At 48.3% G+C, this 16,095-nt stretch overlaps 1 protein-coding gene across 3 annotated transcripts in view; it reads right to left on the bottom strand.

Moving 5' to 3' along the window:
• Window positions 1–15,287, bottom strand: part of b4galt7 (xylosylprotein beta 1,4-galactosyltransferase, polypeptide 7 (galactosyltransferase I)) — a 28,504-nt gene extending 13,217 nt beyond the window's left edge. The window contains exons 1-3 of one of the 3 annotated variants that reach the window (XM_072591211.1): window positions 15,270–15,287; window positions 14,338–14,683; window positions 4,043–4,372 (exon numbers count right to left, since the gene is read on the bottom strand). In XM_072591211.1, the coding sequence (XP_072447312.1) occupies window positions 4,043–4,372; window positions 14,338–14,393 (386 nt within the window). In that variant the 5' untranslated portion in view covers window positions 14,394–14,683; window positions 15,270–15,287. Of the gene's footprint in view, window positions 1–4,042; window positions 4,373–14,337; window positions 14,684–14,772; window positions 14,922–15,220; window positions 15,240–15,269 lie in introns of those variants that run through there. The other 2 variants (XM_072591210.1, XM_072591209.1) reach the window with 2 other exon arrangements.
• Between the last annotated feature and the right edge of the window lie 808 nt (window positions 15,288–16,095).

The raw sequence follows: 16,095 nt of genomic DNA, 5'->3' as shown, positions 1-16,095 counted from the left end.
CATTAACAAGGGGATTAAGTTTAAGAGTCGTGAGATCTTGTTGCAGCTCTATAAAACTTTGGTTAGACCGCACTTGGAATACTGCGCCCAGTTCTGGTCGTCCTATTATAGGAAAGATGTGGATGCTTTGGAGAGGGTTCAGAGGAGGTTTACCAGGATGCTGCCTGGACTGGAGGGCTTATCTTATGAAGAGAGGTTGACTGAGCTCGGACATTTCTCATTGGAGAAAAGGAGGAGGAGAGGGGACCTAATTGAGGTATACAAGATAATGAGAGGCATAGATAGAGTTGATAGCCAGAGACTATTTCCCAGGGCAGAAATGACTAACACGAGGGATCATAGTTTTAAGCTGGTTGGAGGAAAGTATAGAGGGGATGTCAGAGGCGGGTTCTTTACACAGAGAGTTGAGAGAGCATGGAATGCAGCAGTTGTGGAAGCAAGGTCATTGGGGACATTTAAAAGACTACTGGACATGCATATGGTCACAGAAATTTGAGGGTGCATACATGAGGATCAATGGTCGGCACAACATCGTGGGCTGAAGGGCCTGTTCTTTGCTGTACTGTTCTATGTTCTATGTTCTAATTGCTGCTGATTGGCTGTTGCCTGTCTTCCTCCATTCCTCAGATGCACATATGTCTCGCTGCATTAAACTCCTGTCAGCCAATTGGTGAAGGAGACCAGAATTCAATCTTTACTCAGTTTTACATTTATTCACAAACTGAAATGTTACAAGTGTATAGCTCCTAACTCTACAACCTCACCAACCAATGACAATAAAAGGTCTCTCCACAGATGCTCAAGGAATCATATAGTGGATGAAACAAATAACACACTGTCTCCCATTTAGACCATGGTCACTAACTGTATTCACTTGGTTGTAATTGCCAGTAGACTCCATTTGCAGTGGGGGTAGAACACACAACATAGAAAAGTACAGGACAGAACAGGCCCTTCGGTCCACGATGTTGTGCCGAGGTGTAATTCTCATGTAAAATATAGTAACCTACACACCCCTCAATTCACTGCTATCCATGTGCATGTCCAGCAGTCGGTTAAATGTCCCCAATGACTCTGCTCCCACCACCACAGCTGGCAACACATTCCATGCATTCAAAACTCTCTGCGTGAAGAACCCATCTCTGACGTCTCCTCTATACCTTCCTCCTAATATCTTAAAACAATGACCCCTCCTGCCAGTCAATCCTGCCCTGGGGAAAAGTCTCTGGCTATTGACTCTATTCATGCCTCTCATTACCTTGTATACCTCGATCAAGTCATCTCTCTTTCTCCTCTCCAGAGAGAAAAGTCCGAGCTTAGTCAACCTCTCTTAATAAGGCAAGCCCTCCAGTCATGGCAGCCTCCTGCTAAACCTTCTTTGCACCCTCTCCAAAGCCTCCGTATCTTTCCTACAGTAGGTCGACCAGAACTGGACACAATATTCCGAGTGTGGTCTCACCAAGGACTTGTAGAGCTCCAGCAAAACCTTGCGGCTCTTAAACTCGATCCCCCTGTTAATGAAAGCCAAAACACTACATGCTTTCTTAACAACCCTAACCACTTGGGTGGCAACTTTGAGGGATCTATATACTTGCACACCCAGATCCCTTTGTTCCTCCACACTACCAAGAATCCTGTCTTTAATCCTATATTCAACATTAGAGTTCGACCTTCCAAAATGCATCCTTTCGCATTTATCCAGGTTGAACTCCATATGCCTGTTCTCAGCCCAGCTCTGCATCCTGTCTACGTTGTGCTGCAGCTTGCAATAGCCCTCGATACTATCAACAGCACCTCCAACCTTTGTGTCATCAGCAAATTTAGTAACCCACCCCTCAACCTCCTCGTCCAAGTCATTTATAAAAAGTACAAAGAGCAGAGGCCCAAGAACAGAGCTCTACAGGGCACCACTCAACACTGACCTCCAGGCAGAATATTTTCCATCTACAACCACTCTCTACCTTCTGTCAGCCAGCCAATTCTGAATCCAGATAGCCAAATCTCCCTGTATCCCATACTTCCTGACTTTATGAAATGGACCTACCATGGGGAATCTTATCAAATGCCTTGCTGAAGTCCATGTACACCACATCCACTGCTCAACCTTCGTCAACCTGTCTCGTCACCTCCTCAAAGAACCCAATAAGATTAGTGAGGCATATCCTGCCCCTCACAAAGCCATGCTGACTGCTTTTAATCGCACTATGCTTTTCCAAATAGTCATAAATCCTATCCCTCAGAATTCTTTCCAAAACTTTGCTGACCACAGACGTAAGACTGACTGGTCTGTAATTGCCAGAGATTTTCCTATTCCCCTTTTTGAAAAGGGGAACAACATTCGCCTCCCTCCAATCCTCTGGTACGATTCCCATGGAGAGTGAGAAGGCAAAGATCTTCGCCAGCAGATTAGCAACCTCCTTTCTCGCTTCCCAGAGCAGCCTAGGATATATCTGGTCTGGCCCTAGGGACTTATCAATCTTAATATTTACCAAAATTTCCAGCACATCAACTTCATCAATCTTGATCTGTTCAAGCCTGTATCCCAGCTCCTCAAAGTTCTCATTCACAACAAGGTCCCTCTCCTTGGTGAAAACTCATTTAGGGCTTCCCCTATCTGCTCAGACTCCAGGCACAAGTTCCCTCAGGCTATCCCTGATCGGCCCTACCTTCTCCCTGATCATTCTCTTATTCCTCACGTATGAGTAAAATGCCTTTGGGTTCTCCCTAATCCTTCCTGCCAAACCTTTCTCGTATCCCCTCCTGGCTCTCCTCAGTCCATTTCTGAGTTCTTTCTAGTACACCTGTAATCCTCTAAAGCTGTGCTAGATCTTTGCTTCCCCTACCTTATGTAAGCTGCGTTCTTCCTTTTGACGAGAAGCTCCTCTGTTCTCGTCATCCAAGGCTCCTTAATCTTACCCCTTCTAACCTGTCTCAGAGGAACAAATTTGTGCATCACTCGCAACAATTGCTCCTTAAACAGTCTCCACATGTCTGCTGTGTCCTTTCTGTGGAGCAATTGCTCCCAGTCTGTACTCCCCAACTCTTGTCTGATAGTGTCATAATTTCCTTTTCCCCAATTAAATATCTTCCCTCGGTAACTGCTCGTTTCCCTCTCCAAGGCTAGGCTAAATGTGAGGCAGTTGTGGTCTCTGTCACCAAAGTGTTCTCCCACTGTGAGATCTGACACCTGTCCTGGCTCATTGCCAAGCACCAAATCCAAAACGGCCTCTCCCCTCGTCGGTCTGTCTACATACTGAGTAAGGAAACCCTCCTGAACACACCTGACAAAAACGGCTCCATCCAAACCATCTGCACCAAAGAGGTTCCAGTCAATATTCGGAAAGTTGAAGTCACCCATAACAACAACCCTGCTATATTTGCATTTTTCCAAAATCTGCCTGCCTCTCAGTTTTTCAATCTCTCTACTGCTATTCGGGGGTCTGTAGAAAACCCCCAATGTGGTGGCTGCTCCCTTGCTGTTCCTAACTCCCACCCATACTGACTCAGTAGACAAACCTTCCTCAACAACCTTTGTTTCTGTAGCTGTGAAGCACTCTCTGATTAGCAATGCTACACCCCCTCCTCTTTTTCCACCCTCCCTGTTCTTTTTAAACATTCTAAACCCTGGAACATCCAGCAACCATTCCTGCCCCAGTGAAACCCACGTCTCCGTTATGGCCACAACATCACAGTCCCAAATACTGATCCAAGTCATAAGGATCTCATTTATCATTTTTGAGGGCAGAAAACTCACTACATTTTGAGATCTCAGCAGAGGAACGACCAGCACAACACCAGCAATTATTACAGAAACATGGTCTGAGGCCAAGTGTTGAACAAAAAATAATTGATTTTGGGTATCTATAATAACTCTTGCTACTGTTAATGGAAAGGAAGTATTCCAATAACAGTTGAATAAAAACTCACAACTTGTTGTGACTTTCCTTAAATGAATGGTTACTACTAAGAGTATTTGATTCTCACTTTAACAAATGATTATATAGAAGTGATTCTGTTAATCCCCTCTATTAAAGCCCAGTACCTGAAGTGATCAACTTGGTTGATTACAAGGATCTTGTGCCTGATTTTCTTCTTGTTTAAAAATGCATGCATGTACGGCACAAAAGTCAATAGTTCTTCAAATCGCTCCCTGAAAGGGACAATGATTGCGATTTTGTGAGGGCCCCAGGCAGAATTGTCGGTCTCTTCCTGACAAGATTTGTGCACCAAGGCATCGTCGTTGCTGCTCCGACTGCTGCTTATTGTACAGTTGTAGTGCAGCCATATAACAGAGAAAAATCCAAGTAGTATTAATGTACAGAATAGTTTAAAGATGGAACATCTCGGTAACATCCTAAGGAGCAGGCCGGACCTGAAAAACATAATCACACAAACCCATTAATTTCTAGAGAGACTAAATGGCCTAACTAGAAGGAGCAAGACTCAATAAAGTTACAGAAAACGTTTGTGATAATGAGATGAATACCAAAACAGCTTAGGGCTTGCTTTTCTTGATTGTCTCTGGTTAGGTCCTAAGCCCATTATACCTACTGTTATACTGTTAAAGGTTGCACCCTTTACTCCAATTTTAAATTATTCTAAACATACTTCAATACCTTGCAATTCATTAGCACCTAAGCCCATTCAAGACAGTTAGTATCCTATACATTAAAAAAATACATACATCCAGGAACAATATTATTGCAATAAATTGCAAGACACACATGTTTACACACACAACTACATGCAGTATATTCAAATCTGGAATCCAATCTCAACTGACAAGCTTAGTTAATAATTGTTGTTCCTGCCATAAAAATCATAAGCTTTAAGAAAGTTCCATGTCAGACAGTGTTCTGTGCCCACTCAATATAAACATATACTTGGTTTTAATGACATTCGCATACTGCAGCCTGGCAACATGCAGAAATATTAAGCAATAGGCAGTCTCAAATGGTTACTGAAGACCTGTGAGAAAACATGCCAGAAATGAACATATGTTCTCCACTGGACAGTCTGTGCCATTAAAGGTAGTCCTGTGTTTCACTACACACTCTCAGTACAGAAATATAAATCGCTGAAAAGTAATCAGTCCAATCAGAAGCAGACCTGTACAAACATACTGCTCCTGACACAGAAATCTTTTCTGGAAAACAGAAGCCACTCAGAAACTCGAGTTAATGTGCACAAGTCAGAATGTTCACAGTACTAGCGTGCTTAATACGTAGTTCTAATACCCCAACCAGAAGATCTCTCTCACACACCCCTTAGTATAGTTGGATAGTTACATAATTAGAGCTGTGTTGCTGGAAAAGCGCAGCAGGTCAGGCAGCATCCAAGGAGCAGGAGAATCGACATTTCGGGCATAAGCCCTTCTTCAGGAAGTTACATGATTAGGCAGCTGACATACAAGACTTGCTCACATGCAGCAGCACAGAAACATATGTCAGTCACAAACCGGACTGATCTATGGAGAGACTGACTCATGTACCAGTCTTCCCAAACAATTAGGAAATATATCACTGAAATACTGTGATCACTCAAGTGGCCACTAATGCCAATACATACCGCTACAGGCACTGAGCACATGTATACAACATATTAAAGTAGTACTGAATTCTTAACGCTAACTGGATGTGTCCATTTAATTCACGCTTCCACAACAGGCAGTTTCGTGTTATGCTGGAACAATGGCCTTCCTGCAGACGTGATAAATAAGGCGTTTTACAATGACTCACAATACCATCTTTTTCACAACTGTTACCTCGATTAAAAAGCATAAAAGTCATTGCTCTTCAATCATTTAACTTATCTGTCACTAAGCTGCTTACTTTATGATGCGCTTGCCCAGACTACTTCGCCTGTGTCCTGTTTGCTCAGAACGTTGGGTAATTGATGTCAATGCTCACAGTACTTACTCAAATCCCATTCTACAGCATCACTGGCTTAACTAAATGGGAGCAGCAAGGGGAGAGGGGGAAAAGAGAGACAGACAGACGAGGAGGAGGAGGAATGGGAAGTTTATAAGCATGCTCTACAAATCACCAATATCTCCTTGTCACTTAGAAAAGCCACCAAAGTCCTGATGAAGGGCTTTTGCCTGAAATGTCAGTTTTCCCACTCCTCCAATGCTGCCGGACCTCCTGTGGCTTTTCCAGCACCACACTTCGACATCAAAGCCCTACTGCCCAGTAAATTAAAGACAAGAGTGCAAAAGTGACCTTGACAGATCAACAGTAGCAAGACACAGTTTCAAAATGCCAACTCGACAGATTGAAGACAACACAAGAGAGAAGGAGAGTACGTATTTAACTGCCAGTGATTAAAGTACAAATTGCTCCTACAGGAGAATGTAAACTGCAAACGCAGCCACTGCAACACAAAAGCCATTGAACAGAATGGTGACATACTGTTTCCAACAGGGCTCTGTGCAAACAGGGCTAAAAAAGCACATTGCTAGAATTAGATATTTAAAAACGTATTGTTTCAGAGCCATGTTGCATCTTGAAGGGCTCAGGATGACATTTTGCCAAAAATAATTTGCAACATGTGTCCAATTCTGGTTGCCCAGTTATAGGAAGGATATTATTAAGCTGGAGAGGGCTCAGAAGAGATTTCCCAGCTGGGTATGGAGGGTTTCAGTTATAAAGAGAGGCTAGGATCAGTTGGGACTCTTTTCACTGGAGTGTAGGAGGTTGAGCGGCGACCTTATCGAAGTTTATAAAATAATGAGTATAGATAGTATAGATAGAGTATAGATAGAGTTAGATAGTTGTCTTTTGAGTGTGGTGCTGGAAAAGCACAAGCATCAGGCAGCATCCGAGGAGCAGGAGAAATGATGTTTTGAGCATAAGTCCTGCGTCAGCCTTTTGCCTGAAACGTCGATTCTCCTGCTCCTCGGATGCTGACTGACTGGCTGTGCTTTTCCAGCACCATACTCTTCAACTCTTGATCTCCAGCATCTGCAGTCCTCACTTTCTCATAGTTGTCTTTTTCCTAAGATGGGGGATTTCAAGAGTAGGGGGCACATTTTTAAGGTGAGAGATTTAAAAAAGACATGAGGGGAAAGTTGTTTACACAGAGGGTGGTTGGCATGTGGAATGAACTCCCTGAGGAAATGGTGGATGCAGGCACGATTACAACATTTAAAAGATAGTTGGATAAGTACATGAATAGGAAAGGTTTGGACAGATAGGGCCAAGTGCAGGTTGGTGGGACTAGTTTAGTTTGGGATTATGGTCTGCATGGACCGGTTGGGCCGAAGGGTCTGTTTCTGTGCTGGATGACTCTATATAAACTAACACTTGTGATTTACACTTCATCTTGCCAGTGCTCTATGCAAAAAAGAATTAATAACTATACTCCCCAATATGCTCATGCCAATACAGTGCATTCAATAGCACTTTGAAAAACAATGTAGGTGCAACATCCTATAGGTCCTCAATTGTCCTGACCGAACCTAGATGACTCCAGACCTACAGCAATGTGCGTAACTCTCAACTACACTCGGAAATGGCCTAACAAGCCAGTTTTATCAAACCAGTTGGGCTGCGGCAGTTTAAGGCAACAGCTCACCAACACACTTTCAAGAGCGAGGGACACTCGCACATCATGACTGAATTTAAGAAAAGTTAGTAAGTTATGCTAATAATTCTGCACAATTTGTGGATATATACTCAGACCCTACATACATGGACCATCAAGTCTTTTGGGGGGGGGGGGGGTGGCGCAGAGGCCCTGACTTACTCTAAAGCAGGAATGTTACCCAGGGTGCCACAAGAACTCCGAGTGCAAAGCAGTTTAACCACGGATTGGAATGATGACAACTTTGGTGCAGAAATCAATTGTCAGACATTGTCGACCACTTTCAGTCCTGAAAAGTGCCTGGTCCACCTCAAGATCCTGCGGAAGGATAAGGTGTCGAAATGATGTGAACAACCGGTGAAGATGGGTCATTTCATACTGCGGCTATGTATGACCAACACATGTTCACTGTGAACAGGATGCTGCTGTAAAGCCACAAAGATGACGTGCCTCCCACACGTATAATGTGGTACCTGAATTTGCGTGTCACTGTGATTCCAGGTACATAGACTATAAATCCCCACATCGTGCATCGTGCAGCACATCCCTTTGGCTGTGTGTGACAAATTAGGGTATTGTTTGTAACCAACTAGTCCATGATTACACAACTCAGAACATAGTATCCAACATTTGGTGGAAATGCAACGCACTTCCTGAAAAATCCCAATTATGCCAACAATCAATTGAAGATTATTAGTTAGCCTCATTTATGCTTCCTAAAAGCTTACATACATTCATATTTAGAGCCTGGCTCTCTGCAAGAAAAAGGAATTTCTCCAGGCACTACACGTTTTCAATGAACCAAGCACTCGGAGGATACTATTCCTTGGTTCCGTCTCCATGGCAACCAGTGTCAACTTGAAAAAGCGTGGTGCTGGATAAGCACAGGTCAGACAGCAGCTGAGGAGCAGAAGAGTTGACGATGCAGGCATGAGTCCTCTTGATGAAGGAGGGGCAGCATGGTGGCTCAGTGGTTAGCACTGCCACCTCTCAGTGTTAGGGACTCGGGTTTGATTCCAACCTCAGGGGGGACTGTCTGTGTGGAGTTTTCACATTCTCCCCGTGTCTGCATGGGGTTCCTCCCACAATCCAAAGATGTGCAGCTGAGGGGAGATTGGTCTTGGGAAATTGCACCATTCTGCTCAGGGATGTGCAAATTAGGTGCATTGGTCAGGGGTAAATATAGAGTCAGTAAATAGGTCTGGGTGGGTTACTCTTCAGAGGGTCGGTGTGGACATGTTGGGCCAAATGGCCTGTTTCCCCACTGTAGGGATTCTACAGGGAGGGGGCAGAGAGTGAAATATAGGACCAGTGCCCTCGAACCACTCTCAAGGGGCAAGTCGCCAGGGTAGGACGGGCTGACTCACTCCAGAGTTCTTCAGGGCATTCTGGGACGTCCCGGGGAGCGACTATGCACAGGTCCTGGGGGTAGCGTTTAAATTCTGGAGAATTGCCCCTTTCTTGGCGCAGGGCAGTCATCGTCCTACTGCTGCTGAAGGGGGACCTTCGTTTTTTAACCAACTTGTGTCTGGTCTCCCTCCTCAGCACGGATTACAAAATCTTCGCCAGGGTGTTATCTTCTCGCCTGGCTTCCATGCTGGTTCACATGATTCACCCGGACCAGTCCTACAAGGTCCTGGGCCGGAAGATACATGACAATGTCCACTTGGTCCAGGACCTGATCCATTTCTGTCGACGGGCTGGTCTGCCGAGCGCCTTCCTGTCTCTCGACCAGGAGAAGGCGTTTGACAGGGTGGATCACGAGTACCTGCTCGGGACTCTGCGGGCATTCGAGTTCGGGACGCGGTTCGTCGCCCGGATCCGACTTTTGTACGCCGCCGCAGAGTGTCTGGTTAAAGTTAACGGGTCCCTGACGGTGCCCCTTCGCTTTGGGAGAGGAGTGCGTCAAGGCTGCCCCCTGTCCGGCCAGCTGTATTCCCTGTGCGTGGAGCCTTTCCTGCGCCTCTTGCGGAGTAGGTTGTCGGGGCTGGTTCTGCGCGGCGCGGGCACAGGGGTGGTCCTCTCGGCCTACGCCGACGACGTGCTCCTCACTTTCATCGACCCGGCTGACCTGGGGAGGATGCGCGAATGCCAGGCCGTGTACTCGGCGGCTTCTTCCGCCAGGATCAACTGGGCCAAATGTTCCGGACTACTGGTCGGCCCGTGGCGGGTGGACTCTCTGCCGGAGGAGTTACGGGGGTTCAGCTGGAGTACCACCCATCTCCTCTACCTGGGGGTTACCTCAGCCCGGCTGAGCAATTCTGGCCGGCCAACTGGCAGGAGCTGGAGGCCAAAGTCTCGGCTCGCCTAGGCCGCTGGACAGGACTGCTCCAAGTGCTATCTTACAGGAGTCGAGTGCTGGTCATAAACCAGCTGGTTGCCGCCATGCTGTGGTACCGGCTGGTCACTTTGGTCCCTCCTCCTGGCTTTGTCGCTGACATCCAGAGAACGTTGGTCGACTTCTTCTGGGACAAAAAGATGCACTGGGTCGCCGCGCAGGTTCTGAGTCTCCCTATTGAGGAGGGCGGTCAGTCGCTGGTGTGCGTCCGCACCCAGGTCGCGACGTTCCGCCTTCAGACCTCGCAGCGATACCTTTACGTCGAGCCTCCTCCTAGGTGGTGCGCCCTGGCCACGTATTTTTTCCGCCAGGTGTGTAACCTCAACTATGACACGCAGCTCCTGTTTGTCGACCGTGACGGTTTGGAGGTTGCCCTCGTCGCCTGTCCTTTACCAGGACCTGATCACTGCTGAAAAATGTGTTGCTGGAAAAGCGCAGCAGGTCAGGCAGCATCCAACGAGCAGGAGAATCGACGTTTCGGGCATAAGCCCTACTTCAGGAATGAGGAAGGTGTGCCAAGCAGGCTAAGGTAAAAGGTAGGGAGGGGGGTCTTGGGGGAGGGGCGTTGGAAATGTGATAGGTGGAAGGAGGTTAAGGTGACAGTGATAGGCCGGAGTGGGGGTGGGGGGTGGAGAGGTCAGGGAGAAGATTGCGGCGGAGACGAAGGAATTTGGAATATGGGATGGTGTTTTTACAGGGGGCAGGGTGGGAGGAGGTGTAGTCTAGGTAACTGTGGGAGTCGGTCGGTTTATAGTAAATGTCCGTGTTGAGTCAGTCGCCCGAGATTGAAATGGAGAGGTCTAGGAAGGGGAGGGAGGAGTCTGAGACGGTCCAGGTAAATTTGAGGTTGGGGTGGAAGGTGTTAGTAAAGTGGGTGAACTGTTCAACCTCCTTGTGGGAGCATATTCCCAATTCCTTCACCTCTGCTGCATCTGCTCCCAGGAAGACCAATTCCAATACCGTACAACCCAGATGGCCTCCTTCTTCAAAGTCTGCAATTTCCCCTCAGACGTGGTTGACGATGCTCTCCATTGCAACTTCTCCACTTCCCATTCCTCCGCCCTTGAGCCCCGCCCCTCCAATCGCCACCAGGACAGAACCCCACTCGTCCTCACCTACCACCCCACCAACCTCCAGATACATCATATCATCCTTCATCATTTCCGCCACCTCCAAACAGACCCCACCACCAAGGATATATTTCCCTCCCCTCCCCTATCAGCGTTCCGGAAAGACCACTCCCTCCGTGACTCCCTTGTCAGGTCCACATCCCCCACCAACCCAACCCTCAAACCTGACATCTTCCCCTGCAACCGCAAGAAATGCAAAACTTGCGCCACACCTCCCCCCTCACTTCCCTCCAAGGCCCCAAGGGATCCTTCCATATCCGCCACAAATTCACCTGCACCTCCACACACATCATTTACTGCATCCGCTGCACCCGATGTGGTCTCCTCTACATTGGGGAGACAGGCAGCCTATTTGCGGAACATTTCAGAGAACACCTCTGGGACACCTGCACCAACCAACCCAACCACCCCGTGGCTGAACACTTTAACTCCCCCTCCCACTCCGCCAAGGACATGCAGGTCCTTGGCCTCCTCCATCACCAGACCATAGCAACACGATGCCTGGAGGAAGAACACCTCATCCTCCGCCTAGGAACCCTCCAACCACAAGGGATGAATGTAGATTTCTCCAGTTTCCTCATTTCCCCTCCCCCCACCTTATCTCAGTCCCAACCCTCGGACTCAGAACCGCCTTCTTGACCTGCAATCATCTTCGCGAACTCTCCGCCCCTACTCCATCTCCGGCCTATCACCCTCACCTTCAACTCCTTCCACCTATCGCATTCCCAACGCCCTCCCCCAAGTCCCTTTTTATCTTAGCCTGCTTGGCACACCCTCCTCATTCCTGAAGAAGGGCTCATGCCCGAAATGTCGATTCTCCTGCTCGTTGGATGCTGCCTGACCTGCTGCGCTTTTCCAGCAACACATTTTTCAGCTCTGATCTCTAGTATCTGCAGTCCTCACTTTCTCCCAGGACCTGATCACTGTCTGGGACATGGTCGAATCGCGCCATCCCTACCATCCGGCAGGAGTAGCAGCTGTCATCAGGGAGCCGTTGCTCAGGAATCCGCACCTCCTTACTCGCTGTCGGAGGGGAGGGCCGTGGCGGCGAGGGTGACCAGCATCGGGGAGGTGCTGGGTGCCGGGGGCCTGGGCTGGACGCTGCCGCAGGACATAGCGAGCAGGACAGCGGTAGACGTCCGGTACGTGGCCACTGCCATCCGACGCCTTAAAACGGCGGTGCTCGGACCCGACGTAGTGCACCAGTTGGAGGACGCTCAGGTGTGCGGTGGGATCCCGTCCGCGCTCACCCCGGCCCGGACGGAATTTCACATTGGGCCCAAGGTCCCGAACTTCCCGCGGGAGCTTGTGCCCCACAACCTGAGCCGCCTCCGGAATTTTAATTTTGTTTCTTTTAAGGATATTAAAAGGAAGGCCCTGTATCGACTGCTGCTGCACACCGTCTACTTCTTCTCCCTCACCCACTGCCCAGACACGCCTTGGCGTGCCCATTTGCCACCGGGCGGTGGAGATCCCCAGTGGAGGGCTCTCTACGCGGGAGTCCTTCCCCTTTCTCTCGGGGATCTGGGGTGGAGGGTGCTGCACGCAGCAGTCCCCTGCAACCGCAGATTGCGGTGGTTCACAGACTCCCAGCCCAACTGCTTGTTCTGTGGCGCTGTGGAGTCCGTGGACCATGTATATATTGGGTGTGGGCGTTTGCACTCCCTTTTGGATTTTCTTAAAAACCTCTTCCTCTGCTTTTGGTTGCACTTCAGTCCCACGCTCCTGATCTTTGGGCACCCGCTACGGACCTGCCCTCCCTCCTCCGAAGACCTCCTCAGGGGTCTGCTCCTGGGCCTGGCCAAACTGGCCATCAACAGGTCCAGGCAGCGGGCCGTGGAGGGGGTCGTTAGGGCCGACTGCCTGCCCCTCTTCCGTGGTTACGTTAGAGCCCGGGTGTCCTTGGAGAAGGAGCACGCGGTGTCCACCAACACCCTGGAGTTGTTCAGGGAGAGGTGGGCGCCGCAGGGAGTGGAGTGCATTATTACCCCCTCCAACTCTATTTTGATTTAATCCCTGCCCTCCCCTTCACTATTTGATCATGCAGCATTGCCCTTTGATGTGAAGGGCACTGCTTGTCACTGGGCACTTGGGTGTTTCTTTTCTTCCTGGTGGTGGAATATCAATAATGAAGAACAACAAGTGTGTAAATCTATGTGTCCTAAACCTGCATACACAATTAAAAAAAAGGAAAAATAATTAAAATTACGTATATTCATATTTAGAGCCTGGCTCTCTGCAAGAAAAAGGAATTTCTCCAGGCACTGCACGTTTTCAATGAACCAAGCACTCAGAGGATACTATTCCTTGGTTCCGTCTCCATGGCAACCAGAGTCAACTTGAAAAAATGTGGTGCTGGATAAGCACAGGTCAGACAGCATCTGTGGAGCAGGAGAGTTGACGATGCAGGCATGAGTCCTCCTGATGAAGGAGGGGCAGCATGGTGGCTCAGTGGTTAGCACTGCCACCTCTCAGTGTTAGGGACTCGGGTTTGATTCCAACCTCAGGGAGTACTGTCTGTGTGGAGTTTTCACATTCTCCCCGTGTCTGTGTGGGTTTCCTCTGGATGCTCTGGTTTCCCCCCACAGTCCAAAGTTGTCCAGGTTAGGTAGATTGGCCATGCTAAACTGCCCATAGTGTTCAGGCATGTGTAGGTTAGGTGCATCAGTCGGGGTAAATATAGGATAATGGGGTAGGGGAATGGGTCTCGGTGGGATACTCTTCAGAGGATCTGTTTCCACACTGTAGGGATTCTATGATTCGAATGTGCTTTTCCAGCACCACACTTTTTGACTCTGACTCTCCAGCATCTGCAGTCCTCATTTTTCTCATACCAGTGTCGACTTGTCAACTAATCAACACTGTGTCCCATTCAGGACAAACTGTTGTTTTTTCTGTAATTTGCCATTCTGTCATCTATCTTCACAAGTGCAAGATGAAAGAAACTTTAAGTCTCCTTATTTCAGCATTTCAATATTTAAAACTATCAAAAGCATACTTACTAAGTTTATCATATTCGTTATCTGCAGACCTGATACGCTGACGCACCACCCCACTTACAAAGTCACAACAGAAAAGCATTTGTACTGCTAATCTATATTCAACCATAAATTAACTCATCTTAAATCAGTTCTCTGATGAGGCAAATGCTTTGCTGGAGCAACAGTCAGCCAGTGTAGAATAGTTCACCATTTAGGAAACACAAGTTATTTTTAAATGCCTTGAGAAATAAAACGTAAATTTCAAATTGCTGTTATTCAGTGTGAATCTGACAGTCCAGTTTACCTGCTATCTTCCTTAGTGAAATAGAGAACAGGTTTGCGTCTGGAGGAGTACATCATCTTCTTTCACTCACTCAGGTTTCAGTCAGTCCCTGTCACCATAGTCTCTCCTGGCATGGACTGACTCCTGTTCTCAACGGCGCTGCCAAAATCGACAGCCATCCAGAGATATGCTGCAGGCTTGTCAAATCAAGTGAGCGCTTCAGATCTGTTGTATCGTGCCAGGGAATTAGTGAAGTCAATGACCCGAACAGAGGGGAGAAAGATGCCAATGGAATTCCTCACGGTCTCATTTGTGGGGGAATGCAGTCAAACCCTTCCAATGAGCATCAAAAGATCTTCAGTCCTGTCTGCGTGAAGAGACAAATCCAGAGATCATCACTCCTGTCTAAGAATGCAGGCAGATTGAGAGACCCTCACCCTGTCACTGGATACACACCAGGAAACCCTCACCGCTGTCAGACACAGACACAGACCCTCACTCTGAGTCACACAGGACCCCACCCTTACCCTGAGGGACACAGACACAACCCCACCCAGAGTGACACAAGCACCCTCACTCAGAGGGAGAGGGAGAGGGACAGGGACACAGACCCCCCCCCCCCACCCCCACCCAGAGGGACAGGGACACAGACCCCCCCCCCCCCCCCCACCCAGAGGGACAGACACAGACCCCCCCCCCCCACCCTGAGGGACAGACACAGACCCCCCCCCCCTCCCCCCAGAGGGACACAGACCCTGCGGGAGTGAGGGGGGTGGGGGTGGGGAGGTAGGGGCCGCTCTCGGTGAGTTATTGCTGTCCCTCCCGGTCCCGGTGTGTCTCTGCCCCCACCCCCCGGGGGAGAGGAGGGGGGGGGGGGGGGGGGGGAGGTGCCTGTGACCCTCACAGCGGCCGGACCGAGCCCCCGGGGAAGAAAGTCGCTGCCGGTCTCCTACCGGTGCCACGGGATCGAGCATCCGACAGACCCGGCTCCCGGAACAAACGTTCCGCCCCTTCACCCTCCCCCCGCCCCCTACAGGGGGACCTGTATGTGGCAGGACCATGCTCTGAGTGGTACAGAATTCATACACATAATATATAGAGATATAGGTGATAAACCATATAGGTTTAAATATACATGCTGTACATGCAAACTATAATTAATCACAAAATAGAAAAAATATTGACAATAACTGAAAACTGCAAATAATGTACAAATCAGGCAGTGCAACATTTATAAAATTAATTGTACTTTAAATGAAATTACTGTCTTTATTCACTGTGGGTACTCTACATGTTAAACATCGCGACCCTCCGGTGGTTAAATGGAGAAGATTTCAGTGTTTGTCCTGTCAGCATCATTGTGATTCTCCAGCTAGAATGCAGTCCTGGATAACCCCATCAATGAAACTTAATGCAGCTGCTTTATCACTCACAGGATCAATACTTTAAAGATTGGTTCACTCGAAACAATGGCACTGTGCAGTTCCTCCGATTACACTGGTGATTTATTTCAGGACTTAAAAAAATTCATCCATTCTAGCTCTATGGGTGTTGCAGACTGAGCTAACCTTTATCAGCCATCCCTTCTTGCCTTTGACCCACTCACTTCAATACAATGACTTTCAGGGACAGAGGTACAATGAGCTTAGAGGTATATATGGGCCAGACTGGACAAGGAAGGCAGATTTCTTTCCCTAATGGACATCAGCAGACCAGTTGGGTTTTTAACCCAGGATGGAGTGGGTGGTTTGGTGTACTGATTCTATTGCAGGAGTGATC

This window comes from Chiloscyllium punctatum, chromosome 20 (assembly GCF_047496795.1).
Source record: "Chiloscyllium punctatum isolate Juve2018m chromosome 20, sChiPun1.3, whole genome shotgun sequence".
Classification (NCBI taxonomy): domain Eukaryota; kingdom Metazoa; phylum Chordata; class Chondrichthyes; order Orectolobiformes; family Hemiscylliidae; genus Chiloscyllium; species Chiloscyllium punctatum.
This window is presented reverse-complemented; position numbering and strand designations above follow the sequence as displayed.